This window comes from Aulonocara sp. 'chitande type north' Nkhata Bay, linkage group LG5 (assembly GCF_057382095.1).
Source record: "Aulonocara sp. 'chitande type north' Nkhata Bay isolate Kocher_YH1m ecotype deep benthic linkage group LG5, A_spYH_male_GT1.1, whole genome shotgun sequence".
Lineage (NCBI taxonomy): Eukaryota > Metazoa > Chordata > Actinopteri > Cichliformes > Cichlidae > Aulonocara > Aulonocara sp. 'chitande type north' Nkhata Bay.
The window spans coordinates 25,477,748-25,495,975 of NC_141348.1; the positions used below are offsets into that span (position 1 = coordinate 25,477,748).

General features: G+C 38.6%; 1 protein-coding gene across 1 annotated transcript in view; it reads left to right on the forward strand.

Moving 5' to 3' along the window:
- The window catches only part of LOC147330724 (uncharacterized), a 61,940-nt gene that overhangs the window by 42,968 nt on the left and 744 nt on the right, over nt 1-18,228 (forward strand). The window contains exons 8-14 of the mRNA XM_086294070.1: nt 6,701-7,053; nt 7,183-7,473; nt 10,737-10,761; nt 10,853-10,872; nt 10,972-11,006; nt 15,833-15,893; nt 16,013-16,059. Of these exons, the coding sequence (XP_086150196.1) occupies nt 6,701-7,053; nt 7,183-7,473; nt 10,737-10,761; nt 10,853-10,872; nt 10,972-11,006; nt 15,833-15,893; nt 16,013-16,059 (832 nt within the window). The remainder of the gene's footprint in view (nt 1-6,700; nt 7,054-7,182; nt 7,474-10,736; nt 10,762-10,852; nt 10,873-10,971; nt 11,007-15,832; nt 15,894-16,012; nt 16,060-18,228) is intronic.

Sequence of the window (18,228 nt, forward strand, 5' to 3'; positions counted from 1 at the left end):
TGGTCCTGAAGGAGTCCCCGGTGACAAGGAACCTGGACAAAATTGTTCAAAATTAGTATTATGTGTGCTGCAGTTACAAAATACATTATTCAAAATCCAAAATTTTGTGATGTCAGATTTAAATTACAAAACATAAATCTTACCTAAAACATTTTGTAATTATAGGGATAATTACATAATATATATTAGATATAATATAAAACAGTCTGAGGGGATATATTCAACTATACCAGAAGTAAACCAGGTCTAAATAAAAAAGGAGTGAGTATCACTACAAAGATTAACCCACAGTGGTCCTCATACCACAGTTTGATATCAGCAAACACCGAGAGCATACACTGATATGACAACACAGCCATGCTATCATTGCAAACACTGATAACAGCATAAATCGAATTAAATCGGGACTTGATGAGACCTTTTGAGTATCATTAGAAATATTATACACAGTCGTCTCCATACCACAGTTTGCTATCAGTAAACACCGACGGCATTCACTGTTAGTATACCACATCCATGTTAGCAGTCTATAAATGATAGTTTAGCATATATTAGCACAGGTATCAATAAAGGACTACCGTATTAAACACTTTTACTAACCTCAGCCAGATGGACTGGCGCTCTGCAGGTGGGCTTGAGCGCCTGTTGTTGGTTATGGGCTCAAAATGTGGTCATAAATATTTTGTACTTGTAAAAAAGATTTGTATGTGTAAAACAGATTTGTGTGTGCGTAAAAAAGATTTGTGTGTGCGTAAAAAAGATTTGTATGTGTAAAACAGATTTGTGTGTGCGTAAAAAAGATTTGTGTGTGCGTAAAAAAGATTTGTATGTGTAAAACAGATTTGTGTGTGCGTAAAAAAGATTTGTGTGTGCGTAAAAAAGATTTGTATGTGTAAAAAAGATTTGTGTGTGCGTAAAAAAGATTTGTATGTGTAAAAAAGATTTGTGTGTGCGTAAAAAAGATTTGTATGTGTAAAAAAGATTTGTGTGTGCGTAAAAAAGATTTGTATGTGTAAAAAAGATTTGTGTGTGGACTTAGAAAAAAAACCCCTGCAAGTTACAAGTACGGATTTTTGACCCTATTTTTCTTCCCTTCATCTGATTGGTCAATGTCATGTCAATCACAAATGTAACAATCCAATCAGAGAGCAGATGGGTTTGGCTGTCGGAGGGGCGCTTTTTTACACACACAAATCTTTTTTACGCACACACAAATCTTTTTTACACATACAAATCTTTTTTACACATACAAATCTTTTTTACGCACACACAAATTCTTTTTACACATGCAAATCTTTTTTACACATACAAATCTTTTTTACGCACACACAAATTCTTTTTACACATACAAATCTTTTTTACGCACACACAAATCTTTTTTACACATACAAATCTTTTTTACAAGTACAAAGTATTTATGACCACATTTTGAGCCCATAGTTGGTGACTAAGCGGGCGATTCTGGGACCGACGCGGGACAGCAGGTCCTCAAACTGGGTGAGTGAAAGACGGTGGTACCGCTGAAATCATCCATGCGCAACTCCTGGAGCAAGTGGTGAAACTCACCAAACTGCTGATGAACCTAGGTACGGCAAGGACGTCCTTAACGCCGCTGTTCTGCTCTCCACAGTAAATATAGAACGGAGACTCTCTCTTCAAGTGCTAGCTCGACAGCTGCCATCTTGCAAAGATACCATCTGGCACAACTTCCTCCCACATTTCCAGTTCACGTGCGTCAAAATTGCATATTTTGATGCGCGATTGATTTGTGTTGGACACGCGTCGAGGTGTGAATGTGCACGCGTCAAATTAGGGGCGTCTGGTGCGTTTTTGTTCGCGTCTATGTGAACACACCGTAAGAGTTTAGGAAACAGAGAAACATGGACCAAAAATTACTGTGAAGAAATGCAAAACAAGTCCATAGAATAACCACATAAAAGTGGAAAACAGAAACCAATGTAAAGAAATACAAAAAGGCCTGTAAACAAGTCAGCTGCTTTCAGTTTGAGTTTCCAGCTACTGCACAGAAGAGATTGAAGCCCTTTTATACAAGAGTGCATGGGGCCCACAATTTTATAAAGTCTTATGACTGTGAATGTTAAAAAGTCAGATTGGGACATTAAATATTGACCTGTATGTGTCTGTAGTTATCAGCTGTTTCAAAATATCTTGCTCAAATGCTTGCAGAAAGGACCATAATTTTTTTTTCATTTTTCACTAATAAACAGTAAGACACATTTGATTTCATGGAAATAAACAAACAGCTTAACAATGGAAGAACTTGTGTGTTATTAAACTATTGTAGCACTTTCTGTTACAGCTCAGTAATAATGAGGTAAAAGTGGGGTAAGATGGTAGAACCAAGAAGGCAATAATATAGAAATTTGGGAATTGGGAATTTGGGAATTTTCGAGTAATATAATGTTAATGGTTACAGGTGAGTAATAATATACTGATTTGACTGGATAATACTGACCAAAAATCAGCTAATAACCTCACGATAATGAGGTAATAGTGGCTGATGTTTTAGCATTATAGGATAGTATTACCATATTATAAAGCTTGAATTGATTTTATCTTAAGTTCTCAGCATTCTGCTTTGCTTAAAATAAGAAGTGATGTAATTGTGTGGTGGTTGGGATCCCCTCACAAATACCTTCACACTACTTACTTCTGTAACTACTATGCAGGAGAAAATGTCTTTATGAAGATGAAGGAGTCATGTGACCTTGTGGTGGATTTTTGTATGATATGTATAACTATGTAACTATATACACTATATGTCTATGTGCACTGAACATATATATTTTAACTTTCATGTAGAGTCTTAAGCACAAGACATTTTACTTCACCGAGGTTTATTAAGGTGGTACAGTAACAGGGCAGTTAATGTAAGAGGAGAGTTCTCCTGAATAATTTACTCTAACTAACCTTCCCTAATACACACTCAACGTCTTTAATGCAGCACAACCAAAAACAGTAACACTGTAAACGATATAGACACACACACACACATACTATATCTGCCACTTGCTGTGTAAGATTTAGTAATTAGGATTAATGTGTGATGTTTGACCGTGTCATGACCTTTTGTGATAAGCTAGAGCAAGGAGTAGTCAGAGTCCTGACTGGCCTTTGGCCAAGACCTTGGCCTCTACCTGACCCCTGCAGCTGTGTTTGGACGGGTGGGAAAGTTACCCAGCAGCAGGGGGCGTGGATACTGGTCCCTATATATTAGGGGACCAGAGGACACCCCAGCACTCTTCCCCCCTCTGCTGTTACTCTCTGTCCGACTCTGCGTTGCTCTACTCTCTGTGCTTAAGGCTGTACACTAGTGATGTGTCGGTCACGAACGAAATGGCTCTTAGAGCCGGATCTTTGACGTGAACGACGCGAGCTGCCTCCTTATCGCAAGCCGTGTTTTTCTTTTTCTTTCTTTCACCCCTCTCTCTCACACTTTTTTTCCGCTTCACTCTGCACGCGAGCCTTGTGTTTTGCGCTGGGCAGAGGGGGGAGGGGCGGTAGTTACACTTGCAGTAGCACAGGGACAGAGCGGGAGGGAGAGAGAAAGAGAGCCAGGGACAACAACGTCACATCAGAAAGGTATAGTAATCATCCACAACTATTTTCAGTTGCAGATGATAAAGGATTCAGAAAGTTTATTCATGCAGGCCCATATGACAGAGAATATGCATCTTCTTTTTGTTTTCATATTGTAATTTATATTTAATTGTGTTGTGGTTTGCAGTGTTTTGTGTTGTTTCACTTTAAATTTGTTTAAAAGGAAAAAGCTAAAAATTTAAATAGTCAAAAGTTGAAATGTGAATAGTTGGTTTTTTGTATTATATGATTTATTTATTACATTTTATGTGGAGTGAATAAATAAAAGTATATTTACGGTGGCCCCAAGAGACAAAACACGTAAAAACTCCAAAACACGTAAAAACTCAGAAGCACGTAAAAACTCAGAAGTATGTAAAAACTCCAAAACACGTACAAAACACAACAGAAGTGCTCCAGAATGCTACGCCCAGCGTTGAGCTTTTGTTACCTAGAGGCTACACAAGCCAGCAAGTACCAACGACCGGATTTGGTGTGTGGTAGAAACAGGTAAATTAACTTTTTTTTTTAAATTATTTGAATATATATGAGTGCTTGTGTAGAAATACACAAACAATTGTTTGTGTATTTATCACTTAAATTACACAATTGAAAGCATATGTGTATTAATACACATATGCTTTCAATTGTGTAATATGTTTAAACATATATAAATAAAACCACTTTTTTTACATTAGTAATTCCTTTTGTGCATAATTTTATATTATTCTTAATAATAAATTAATTAAAGCAACAAAACAACCTGAAGAGCCGGTTCGGATCCGAAAGAGTCGGCTCTTTTTAGTGAGCCGAGCCGAAAGAGCCAGTTCTCTAAAAAGAGCCGGAAATCCCATCATTACTGTACACCCCAGGGATTTGCTTTGCTTGATTTCTGCTATGTAATTCTCTTGCTAAATGTCTGTATGTATTTTTCCTGCTGTTCATATGATTCAGTGTATTAAACTCTGTTCCAAGAATTCTACTCTTTTACAGAGCATCTTTTTGAGTGTCTTGATTTTAATTGGATCTAAAAGGGTTGGATCTCCACATCCTTGGTGGAAGAAGGTTATCAGGATGGCTTCAAAATTTGCGACCACAACCTGTACTGCTGTACTAACTTTGAGCCCTGAACCATACTGACCCAGCAGGAAAACACCTTTAACGGACTTGTTGTGAGTACTTTTGCTAATCTGGCTAAAAACACACAGACAATATTATATTGCAGTATCGTAACACTCATGTTGAACTGAGACTGACATTTATATTTTTAGTTTATTTCACTGGTTCTGATATTTTGCAGCAGTTGGTCTGCACTGATGAAATGCAATCTAAAAATACAACATGCTGTGGGTTTATAGAGGACTATGTGAATGTGTTTCTGTGGCCAGTCAGAAGCTGTTATTTTATATTGATGCTGCTTTGGTTTCCTGACATGTGTGTGACGTGTCAAAGACGAGTGTTTGTTAAAGTCAGGTAGATGTAGTCTCTGGAGGCATTTCTGCCAGTTCAGTTGTGACTCGATTTCATCATGACTGGACATCTATCGTTTGTCATCCTTCTCTGTAAGTTAAACTTTCTCTCATATATATTGTTTAAATGTGAATACTGCTACTTACACTTAATAGAAATGTAAAGTTGAATTTTTAATCTTTCTAATGTAATATTACTATTGGAACTATTTAATTTATTAACTAATTGTTTCTCCAACAGATTCTTTCTGTGAGATCAAAGGTCAGTCTATGAATTTGATATTGCTTTTGACAGTCACTTTTATCGATATTTAACATAATTCATACACATACAGTTCGCTCCAGAAATAGGTGCGCAGAGACAACAGGGGCTCAAAAGCAATTGGACAACAATTTAAATTAATAACTCAAAATAAGATGTTAATTTCTAATACTTGGTACTCTTTGCTGTCCATAACGGCCTGTAGTCGAACTCATGGACATCAGCAGATACTGGGTTTCCTCCTTTTTAATGCTCTGCCAGGCCTTTTTTGCAGCAGCCTTCAGTTGTTGTTCGTTTGTGGGTCTTTCTGTCCAAAGTTTAGTCTCCAGCAAGTGAAATGCATTCTCAGTTGGACAAAGGTCAGGTGACTGACTCGGCCATTCAAGAATAATCCACTTCTGTGCTTTAATAAACTCCTGGGTTGCTCTGGGTGTATGTTATTGTCCATCTGTATTATGAAATGCCGCCCAATTAATTTTACTGCATATAGCTGGATTTAAGCAGACATTATGTCTCTGAACACCCCAGAAATCATCTGCTGCTTCTGTCCTGTGTCACATCGTCAATAAACACTAGTGTCTCAGTTCCACTTGCAGCCATGCACGCCAAGCCAACCCACTGCCTCTGCCTGTCTTTTACAGATGATATGATATGCTTTGGATCATGAGCTAGCCTTCCTATTCTTGAAGCTTGTTAGCGGCTGGCGCCTTACAGTGAACTTCTCTCTATTTATTTTCATACATTCTTCTCTTTATGTTAGACTTGGACATCGATACACCTTCCTCCTGGAGAGTGTTTTTTCACTTGGTTGGCTGTTGTGAAGGGATTTCTCATCACCATGGAAATTTTTCTGTGATCATCTACCACCGTTGTCCTCCATGAATAGCCAGGTCTTTTTGTGTTGCTGAGTTTACCAGTGCTTTCTCACTTTCTTGGGATGTACTAAACTAAATTTTACAACTCACAATAATGTAGCAATTTCTCAGATGGGTTTTTTTTTCCTGCACAGCTTAAGGATGGCTTGTTTTACCCACATGGTGAGCTGCTTTAACCGCATTTTGTCTGTTCACAGCAAAATCTTCCAAATGCAAGCACCACACCTCAAATCAACTGCAGGCCTTTTATCTATTTAGTTGATAAGGACATAACGGGGGAATTACCCACACCTGCCCATGAAATAGCCTTTGAGTCAATTGTCCGGTTACTTTTAGTTTCTTTAAAAAGAGGGTGGCACATGTTAAGGAGCTGAAACTCTGAAATGCTTCATCCTTTTGGAATCTGCATATCCTCAAATACCCAACACACCTACAGATTTTGTGCAGACTCAGCTCTATGCCCATTATATAACTAAATTGGAATAAACTGGTAAAAATCAACGATTGTGTCCAAATATAAATGGGCCTAAATGTATGTTATTCTCTTACTTTACAGCTCTTCCTGAACCTAAACTGACAGTGAGCAGATCAGAGATCACAGAAACAGATTCAGTCACACTGAAATGCGAGGCTCCATCCTCTGTTCCTATGTCTCAGTGTTCTTTCTACTCTTCCACTGGAGCAACTGTTAAAGAATTGCCCTGCTTAACGACACTGACAGCAACCGAACTGCTGAAGATGGCAAATCTCAAATCACCTGCTACTGTTAAACTGAACTGTTTTTACACAACGCAGCCTGGAGCACCAAACTCTCCATACAGTAACTTTTCCAGCATCATCATTCAAAGTCAGTGGCTTTAGCACTGATTACTGATGGCATCTTAATGCAGCCTCAACACAAGTAACACATACTTTTAGCATGTTGCTCATGTTCACAGATATAATCCTAATGTTAATTAATGCTTCAATTCTTCAGCTCCTCTTCCACCTAAACTCATCGTTAATCCACTGGTGATCACAGAGACAGACTCAGTCACACTCAACTGTGAGACTCCCCCATCTGTTTCTGTGCCTGAATGTGATTTCTACACTTTGAGTGGAGGAATAGTCAACAGGTTTTCCTGTCTAACGACACTGACAGCAACCAAACTGCTGGAGTTGGCACATCTCAGATCACCTGCTGAAATTAAACTGAAATGTTCTTACACTGCACGGTCTGGAGAGTTAACATCTCCATACAGTAACATGTCCACCATTAAAGTACAAAGTAAGTGATTTTCTATTCTACCCTATTATATATTGGACATATACAATAATACATTATATAATACAATATACAACACATTATATATTGTATAATTTTAGGGTCTACCTTAAAATATAAAGTGCCTTAAGGCAACTGTTTTTGTAATTTGGTGCTCTATAAATAAAATTGGAATTGAAATATTCATACAATATCATAACAGCAGATGTTGTGTATCGTAACATTTCAGTTTTAAATGTGACTTCAGTGGAAAATCCAAAGGATGCAAGCACGACAGATTTAACAACCATCATTCCTGATAAAACATCATCATCATAAAACATAATGTGTTTTAAGTTTGTCCACTATTCTAATTTAAAAAACATTAGTGTCACATACAGTAAATATTATTTAATTACACAACAGTAACTGTTCTAATTAAATCTTTGTTTTACAAAACCAAATTTACAGAAGTTCTGATTCTGTATCAAGATGTAAATAAAAAGAAAATGCAAGGATGTAGAAATGGACTTTCTATTCCACCTCATTCACAGTATGCTAATCACAGATGTTTCCTGCTGTAATATTCCAGTCTTAAATTGTGTTTAGGGACAACTTCAAAGGATGGAAGAACCAAAGATTTAACCACTGTCAGACCTGGTAAAAAAAACACCTGGACACAAAGTTCACACACGTATCTATCATGAACATATGTCATTGTTACAGTGTGCCTGCAATATCATTTTCTAGTTTGTCCACTACTGTTCCACATGTTATGTAATCACATAAAATAACAGGTATAAACCTATCTGTTTTCAAATTTACAAAAAAATATAAATAAATCCAGAATGCAATGATTTTTTTAATCTTATCCACCTGTATTTTATTCACAACCAAATGAATACAGTACAAAGTGAATGACTTTCTTTTCTTTCATTTATACATTTATGCAGTATCCTCATCACAGATATTTTGTGCTATAACATTTCACTTTTAAATGTTTATTTAGGAGCAAATCTCAAGGATAAAAGAACCACAGATTTCACAACCTTCAATCCTGGTACAGTATCATCTGGGGAGACAGTTGATAAAGGTATCCTTCATTAAAATATTTTACTGGGACAGCGTGACATTTCTTTTTTCTTTTTTTTTTTTGGTATTTTTGTTATCTTTGTTGTTGTTGGTTTTTTTTGTTTGTTTCAAGTTTGTCCACTACTCTGTTTTTAAAATACTGGTGCCACATAAATGTTATCTAATTACAAAACAGTGACAGATCTGAATTTATCTTTGTTTTATGACTCAGAATCCAAAAAAGTTATAATGCTGCGTAAGCTTTAGATAAAAACTAAATGCAAAGATTTAGTTTAGATTTAGGCCATGTAAAACCAGAGTCATGATAAACATTATATAGGCAGCGTTTTTTCCTCAATAGTTTCATCACGTTTACTGTCTAAGGACAGCGCTAGCAAGCACTCTCTGCTTATGAGCAAAACAAACAAACAAACAAACAGAGGGCGTTTTAGGAGTGTTTTAGGAGTGATGGCTAGAGAGAGAGAGAGAGAGAGAGCAGGAAAGAGCAGATAGAGAGAGAAAACGAGTTTTGAGATGTGAGAGATTTGTAACGTTTAGCGTGTTTGGAGTGTGTAATTAATGTGTTGTCTTGTGTAGTTAGTGTGTAGTGTTTTGTGTTGTGTGTCAGAACAATGAGGCGACTGCTGTCTCCAGGTAGAAAAAGGAGTGATACACCTGCTGCTGTCAGACCTGCAGGTATCAGGCTGTGATGTTCTCCTTTATAGTGGACAGAAATTATTGTTTTGGAGTGGTACAAATAATTTGTGTGGCATCTTATTGAATGCAGAACAGCTGATTGTTCTGTAAATAGTTTGAAATGGTTATTTAAAAAAATCAAGGTAAAAGGTAAATGGATGCAAATAACTTTATTGTTTGCAAAACTTGTGCATAGGATTTTAAAATTGACAAGTTATGAAATATGATTCATTAAACATATGTGTGGTTGCTACAGTTAAAAATATAACTTTTTCTACTCTGATTTTATGTTTTGTGTCTGATTTTAGATCAATTGTGTTAATACAGTATGTCAAAATGAAAACAGGACTGCAAATTTAGACACGTGAGGTTGTGCTGAAAAGAATGAGACCAAATAGTTTTTAAAGGTGAAATGTAGAGTTCAAATCAAAAGTAGTTAAAAATGGCCAAGTATACCCTGGACCCCAGAGGGTTAAACATTTTTTTTAAAGTAAAGCAATAGTTACTTTTCAAGTAATTAATTACTTTTAGAATATTGTAACTCAGTTACTTTTTTGAAGAAGTAACTAGTAACTATAATTAATTACTTTTCAAAGTAACTTGCCCACCACTGCATAGGATACATGTTATATAATCTCATAAAAATAACAGGTATAAGTCTATCTTTGTTTTCAAACTCCAAATTTACAAATAAAAATACATCTCTATGTGATGGTATGTTATTTTGAAAAAACAAATCTCAAAATGTAACCAACATTTTAAATTATCATCTTAGAAATGGTTACTCCATTATCTATGGTAAACAATTTGTTAATGGTTGGTTTCACTGTCTCAGTCTTAGTTTTGTGCAACTGAAAAAGTAAGATTTTCTTGTTTATGACCTCTTGTGCTGCAAAACAGATTTACTGATATGGAAACTGGTGGTTTCAACTGGTTGTGGAGTTGCTGTGGGTGTTGTCTTACTGGGATGTGTACTTGTGAGGAATCTGAAAAGAACTGGTGAGAAATGCTGTAAATTTTTATTTATCTTTTAATGATCTTCAAATACACTTTTTATTTAAATTGAGAATTAGACAAAATTATTTTAAATGCAAATTGTATCAAGGTTTTTCCACTTTTATTTTTACAAAAAAAATTCTAGTTCATTTTCAGGATTTGCATAGACATTTGCATAGAAATAATAAATAAATAAATAAATATATGTGAGCATTTTATCTGCTTCATTTATTTTCTCAATTTAATATAGCTATGATATCATGTGCAGTCGAGTCAGATGGAAAATTGGATTGGGCATGGAAGCTCATAGTTTTGCGTGTTGTAGCATTATAATTCCAAAGTAAATATCTCAAGCCTAAATTACATCTCATGTCATGTGACTTAAAACTTAAGCTTCTGTGTCTACTGATCAGAACTGGTTTGTTTAGTTTTACTTTAGTATTTCTTTTCTCCAATATTTCCTTATGGATCATGAAAGTTGTTTGATCAGCAATTACTTTTATGTTTTCTTTTTTTTTTAATAGTTCCAGTAAATTCTGTTACCAGCAGGTAAGACATGCTTTAACCTTTTCTGCAACTGTTTCCAATGGTTTCTGTATTATGTCCATGAAAATCACTGTCTGGTTGTTTTTTCTTGTAGCTCACAAGCCCACTGCACTGGTATTGTAAACGCTAAGTGACTTTGAGCTCTTTGCAATTCTTATCTATAGTATATACTATGTATATGTTTATACTATTTTTTTTTACTTTCAATTGTAGATGGCTTAATGAACACAACGCATCTTGGAGAAGTGGTAATTAAAAACAAAAGCTCTGAGAAACATTCTGAGTTAGTGGCTCTGAAAAGTATCTGGACACTTCGAGCTGTGGCAGATGGGTACTTTTTGAAGTAATTTTAAAAAAAAAATCCTTTAACCCCTTTCAAAATACTGAAATTCACGTAGTGTCAATGGAATGACATGTTTGCACTATTAATAGGCTTTGTGGCTAGAGAAATTTTAAACTGTGAGCAGTCACATGTATTTTCAGATAACATTTATGAGTAGGGATGGGAATCACTTCTTGCAGAGAACTGGTTGTACCTTTGAATTGTTACTCTGCTTGCCTGTAAATTTGATTAAAGGTGCCACTTATAATATAATCAGCTGATTTCAGTCCATGTGTCAGAGGTGGACGATAGTGACAAAGTCTACAATTCAGATTTGGACCTTACTTTTATTTTTGCTGAACAAATGGACAAGGGTGCGATGGTAAAATGCATACTCCATCAAGAATAGAAACAACTGCATTATAGTGCAAATAGAACTTCGGCTCTTTGCAAGTATGCTAATGATAAGCTAGCCAAGAATCCATAGTGACATTAAATCTGAGTGGATGCCAAGTGCAGCAGCAGTGAGACCCTGAACTTCAACAGGTAAAAAAAGCAATGATGAACAGTAAGGCTGGACATCATTTCTACCACCTGTTCATGTTTCTAAAGGAGAATCACTGCTGAAGTCTCTTTGTGCTGGGTTTTGTGTTGTCAGCAGTGTTGCGTTCATACCGATTCATTAACCTCCTAGGACCTGGCGTCCACATATGTGGACATCACATTTTGGGTTATTTAGACCAAAATACTCAATTTTGCTCTACAAGGGCCTGATATCCACTTACAAGGACATTATACTGCTACTGTTCTATCAAAATTTGGTCTGTCCAGTGTCCTCCCTCGCCACCTGATCCAACTCACCACACAGCAAAATCTCCAGTGTTAAATTAAAACACTAGAGAGTGTCTATATGGGTCCACACCTCTGAGTGTTAAATACAACACTGTTGAGTGTTAAATTAACACTTTTGACAGTGTTATATGTTTAAAAGTAACCTAGTCAGTTTTGAAGATTAACAAAGACTAACCCTGAGCAGTGCTGATTTTCTAACACTGGAATATTTCTAACATTTTGAGTTATTTTCCAGTGTTAGAAAATCAGCACTGCTCAGGGTTAGCCATTGTTAATCTTCAAAACTGACTAGGTTACTTTTAAACATATAACACTGTCAAAAGTGTTAATTTAACACTCAACAGTGTTGTATTTAACACTCAGAGGTGTGGACCCATATAGACACTCTCTAGTGTTAATTTAACACTGGAGATTTTGTTGTACACCAGGTGGTGATCAGTCGACCGCTCAGCCCCTCTCTTTACCCGAGTGTCCAAAACATATGGCCTAAGGCCTGTTGATACGATTACAAAATCGATCATCGACCTGTGGCCTAGAGTGTCCTGGTGCCGCGTGCACTTATGGACACTCTTATGTAGGGCTGCACGATTAATCGTTAGAAAATCGCGATCTCGATTCATACTTATGTGCAATCTTATTTCCAAATGACAACGATTAAAAAAAAAAAAAAAAGACGACGACGATTGTACCGCATTTTGATTCGGGATGTAATCTGCATGAAAACAAGCACTCACTCTTCCTGCTCAACAAATGACAAGGGCGGAGCCTTATACCACGTGATACAGAAGCTGTGCCGTGTGATGCTAAAATTAGCAGGGAAAAAACAACGGAGAGCACGTCAGGGATGACGAGAAAGTGACAGGAGAAAATCCGTTCCGGTCAACCACCCAAACATCAATAACGGGAACCTTATACAGCGCTTCCCTATACCCGTCGAACTCCCGCAGGCACAAAGAAATTACGGAGGCTATCACTTATCACCTGACCAAAGATATGGCTCCCATCAACACTGTGCAAAACGAGGGATTTAGGAAAATGATCAACACCCTAGACAAACGCTACACAGTGCCGTCCCGCAACTATTTTTCTATTGTTGCACTACCTGCTCTATACACGCAGTGTCGAGCAATGGTGGAGACGGAATTTCAAGCAGTACAACATTTTGCGGCAACAACAAAATGTGAGACATTTGTTGTTTTTATGTTTGTTTATTGTTTTTATGTTCAGTCTCAACTGTTACGAAGTTGATGTGCATTTAATAAGTGCAATAAATATTTATACTGGAAAAGAAAATCGTGAGAGAATCGTGATCTCAATTCTAAGCAAAAAAATCGTGATTCTCATTTTATGCAAAATCGTGCAGCCCTACTCTTATGTTTTGACATGGTGTTCATTATGGCCAAACTGTTGTTTGCACAAAAGCCCAATAACAAAACACCGCTCGGGTTCAGATCCGGGAGGCCGTCCCTCCCAATCACGCCCTTCCAGGTCTCCCAGTAGGACAACAGAGTCCCCAGGAGGAGCACCCTCCAGTGCCACACCTAGGGACTCCAAGAAGGCTGGGTACTCTAAACTGCCGCTTGGCATAAATGTTACCTTCCCTGACCCGAAGGCAAAGGGAACAAACTCTCTCCTCCTCTAGGAGAAACCCCATCATACCAGCACCAAGCCAAGGGGATACCAAGATACCCACCCCAGCCCACCGCCTCTCACCAGGGGCAACTCCAGACTGAGACAGAGTCCAGCCCCTTTCCAGGAGACTGGTTCCAGAGCCCAGGCCATGCGTTGAGGTGAGCCTGACTATATCTAGCCGGTACCTCTCAACCTCACGGACTAGCTCAGGCTCCTTCCCCACCAGATAGGTGACATTCCATGTCCCAATTGCTAGTCTTGGTAGCCGGGGATCGGTGTGCCAGGTCCTTCGCCGCCGCCCGGCTCACATTGCACCCGACCCCTACGGTGCCTCCTGCGGGTGGTGGGCCTGCAGGAAGATGGGCCCATGTCCCTTTTTTGGGCTGTGCCCGGCCGGGCCCCATGGACTAAGGCCCGGCCACCAGATGCTCGCCCTCAGGCACCCTTCCCAGACCTGGCTCCAGGGCGGGGCCCCGGTAACCCTATCCCGGGCAGGGTGAACTGTTCATAGGGGTCTTCTGAATCGCTCTTTGTCTGGTCCCTCACCCAGGACCAATTTCCCATGGGAGACCCTACCAGGGGGCAAAAGCCCCCAGACAACATAGCCCCTGGGATCCCTGGGACACACAAACCCCTCCACCACGATAAGATAGCGATTCGCAGAGGGGATGTAAAGAATAGTTTAATTAATTGTTCTCTCCTTGGAGTAGTTAAAAAAGTACAGCATTGCTTTTAAGAAAACTGTTCAGTGTAATAGTTTTGTTTTGGTTTTTTGAGTCATGACCCCAGCACTAATCATAACAAGGAGGGGAAATACCTCCAGTATGCACAAACAGAGATCAGTGATGTATACTCAGTAATTATTAGAGTCAATCCATAGAAGATCATTTTTGGCATTGTTTGGGTTATTATGTTACATGTTTGATTTGTATAAGATGTTATGAGGGAAATATATTCTGCATGTCAATGTGTCAGGTAGGATGAACCTTGTACGGCACATGTGTGGTAGGACTGTTTTGGCAGTCAGATGGGCACATGTTTATTTATAATTTTGATAAACGCATCATATAATAATTTCCATACCAGCTCTACAACAGTGATGTGGAGGTGATTCTATTCCAGTTATAGTTCCATAAATCACGAGAGAAAGCTTGATCACAGAAATGGTTAAAAGTTCAGTTAAACACTGTTTGTGGTCTTGATTTTGGAGCTTCAATTGTCTAACTGCAGCTACCACACAGTGGCCACTGATATCATTTCCAAACCAGAGTCTCAGTTAAAAATAAATAATTTTCTGGGCATTTAAGATTTGGGTGAGTTTTAGCTGTAAATTAGTGTTAAGTCAAATTGTTGAATGTTGTCATTGTGTTTCTTAAATTTGTAAAGTCTTAGTTCAAACTATAGGATCAAAGGCATTCCTTTGTCTGACCCCTCCCCAGCCTCTCGAGGTTCTGGGAGGAGGCTGTAGTGTTTTATCACAGACACATCCCATGTGAAGATTCTGTCTGTTGTTTGGTAAACTTCCTGCCCTTTTATGTCTTCACCTGTGTTGTGTATGGTGTACCAATACAGGAATTGAACCATATATTGGGTGTGGGGAGATTACCCCCTTATGACCAAGGATGTTGTGATCAAGAGGACACACACACGCACGCACACACACACGCACATAGACACACATACACACACACACATATACACAGTGCCTTGTCTTAGAACCATTGGAGGGGGGGTTTTCGGTGGGAGGTGCTTGTGTTTTACCGTGTAAACTGTAACTGTCATGGGAATAAAAGGCTACGAGGAGAGCTGCTCTTGGAAGGAGTTGATCTGGAGACAGGTGAGGAGCATTTAGTTTCACAGCCTGGTTCTGACCAAGCCTTTCCTCGCTAGCGAGTAAAAGACCGGTTGAAGATGTTCTGTCTTGTTTTTCGTTCTTCATGAGGAATAAGTCTCTAAACTAGTGGGGCCTGTGGAAACACAGACTCAACAATTAGTTTTGTAGACATAGACTTAAACTCCCTGAGGAACAGAAGGCAACCAGTTAAAATCTCCAGCCGGGAGAATTTCATTAAGTTCCATATGAAACATCACAGAAGTTTGGTGTTGAAGTGTCCAAATTCTTTATGGGGCCAATTTCCAGTATGTGTATTATAAGGGTATCGGGTTAAATGTATTGTTACAAATAATTTTTTTCACGATTCCAATTTTCCCATCATCTCTTCAATAATTATCCTCTCACTTCTGCCTTATTTTGTTTTTTCAAACTAGTCCCCTCCAGGAAACGAGCAATCATACTCTATATTCACCTCAGTACCTGCTGCTGATCCAGGTGAGCTTCTTTGTATCCTTATTTGTAAGAATGTAAACGATACAATTTAATGGCAATTCTATAAAACCTCAAAAACCTTTTTCTATAACATGCTTTGCATTAAAGATTTTCCTTTTCAGTTGCAGATTCTACTCAAGAAGATGGACAGCAACTTCAAAAAAATGAAGTAAGTCTGTCACAAGCGGAGATAGCAAAAGTATGGACATTCTTAAGCAGAAGTGTTAAAGAAATTAACATTGGAGACAGTGGAGAAAAAAAAGAAAACAAGATGTACATTTGTAAAAATTTTGTGAGATCTCGTGTTACCTCTGTGAGGTCCCACAAGTCCATGCACTTCCAGGTCAGTACTGAGACCTTGGAATCAACCATAGCGATGGAAGACAAACACTTGCGGGTTCTTAGTGTAAGCAGGCAGAGTCGTCACAAGGAGTATACTGACCTGGCAGTTTTGGTTGAATTCATTAACAGTGTTGGGACTAACGCGTTATTAAGTAACGCGTTACAGTAACTACGTTATTATTGTGGTAACGAGCACGGTAACTAGTTAACATGCCAAAACCGGGAACGCGTTACTCGTTACTGGGATTTAGATAGGCTCGTTATTCGTTACTTCGTGTGGTGGCTGTCGCGGAGCTTCCACAGATTCAATAACATTAGCAAGTGGTGGAAGCCAGCAGGTGGATGAAGGAAAAGGGAGGCAAGAGGAGGAGAGACCCAAAGCGGCCGCTGGTCCGAGTGTCAGGTGAACTGAACTTCAGGTAAGAAGTTATGACCTGCAGTCCATCTGGGTCAGATATGAACCAAGTTTAGGTGGAGTTTATTTTCGTTATGCCGACTTTTTCGTACTGCATGCTAGCTAGCATGACGAAGTTTCTATACAGCTGGGTGGTGCTATGTTACTGATGTTGAACTTTATTTTGTTCATAAGGTTAATTATTAGAGCTGCCAACCGTCCTGTACAAAATGGAATCGTCTCGTATTCAGAGAAAATATTACGCGTTTCGTATTGAGATGAAAAGGAACAGTTTGTCCCGGACTTCAGCTACAATGAAAAAGGCACAAAGCTGGAGTTATTCTGTGTTTACGCTGCACAGCTGCCTCTTCTTCTCTCATCCTCTCCCCTCCCTCTCCTGTTTCTACTTCAATCATGAAACTGATCAATGATCAGCTGATCGGCTTTTCTCTCTTGCTTGTTTATCGCCCACTTTGCGCCAGAAAGAGGAAACCAGCGGATGTCGCGGTAAACAACAGCAGCACTTTTAAGCTTGATCAGCTGTTGTTAGAATTTATTTAATATTAATTTCTAGTATCAGCTGATGTTTGCTGGAGCCACAGCTGTAAAGCTGCTGGCCATGATATCGGTTTGAATATGTGGTGAGAGGGAAACATGAAGATGAAACCAGGAGATGTCCTTACTGAATCATCAGAGCTGTGATGGAGAAACAGGTTTACCTTTTAGGTGACATGAATGAGTCGAAGGGAAGTTATGAATTGTTTCTGAGCGACCAGGATCCTTTTCTAAGTAGCTGACAGCTGTGCAGGGGCGGGTCTAGCAAAGTGTTGCCAGGGGTCCATGTAGGGCAGTAAAAGGGAAAGGGGGGGCACAAGGAAACACTTTCTTTTTCTCATTTAAAATGTCTCACTTTTAAAAAAAAGAATTATCTGAGTCTTGCAACAAACAATTGATAGATTTATACATATATACCATCAGAACAGTGTACATCGCTGTCACAACAGCGTTTATTTTCATTCAAAGGCTTTATGAGTTTTCCTATAATGGTGGGCCGGTCTCTAGTCAAAATGCCCAGGACGATTTTTTTGTCCCAGTCCAGCTCTGTATGCAGCTCATCTGCAGTCTGGTGTTGCCTACATCTTCCTATTCAGAAGGCAGAATTTCCAAGTTCTGAGTACAATCGAAAGCACCACGACTGCAGTTTTTGTGTTGGATGTAAAAGGCGCACATGACGCTGTGACGTAGGCTAGAATCATGGCAGCAGTCAATGACGGTCCAGGCGTGGGATTTCTCTCGTGGAAATATGCACATTATCTTTTCCTTTCTATTGGTAGGTGGCACAGTGCACTTGTGGCAAGTAAGCAAGCTAGAAGACTGGCACTCTTGCTGGGTATCCAGTTACGGAAGGAACACATTAACAAGAGAATTCTGAGTTAAACCAAAGTTACTTTCCCTAGTAACTAGTTACTCTGAAAGTAACGAGTAACTTGAAGTAACTGAGTTACTTTTGATAGAAGTAACTAGTAATGTAACTAAGTTACTAATTTAAAGTAACTTACCCAACACTGTTCATTAACTACCACCTGAAGTACTTTGAAGCTC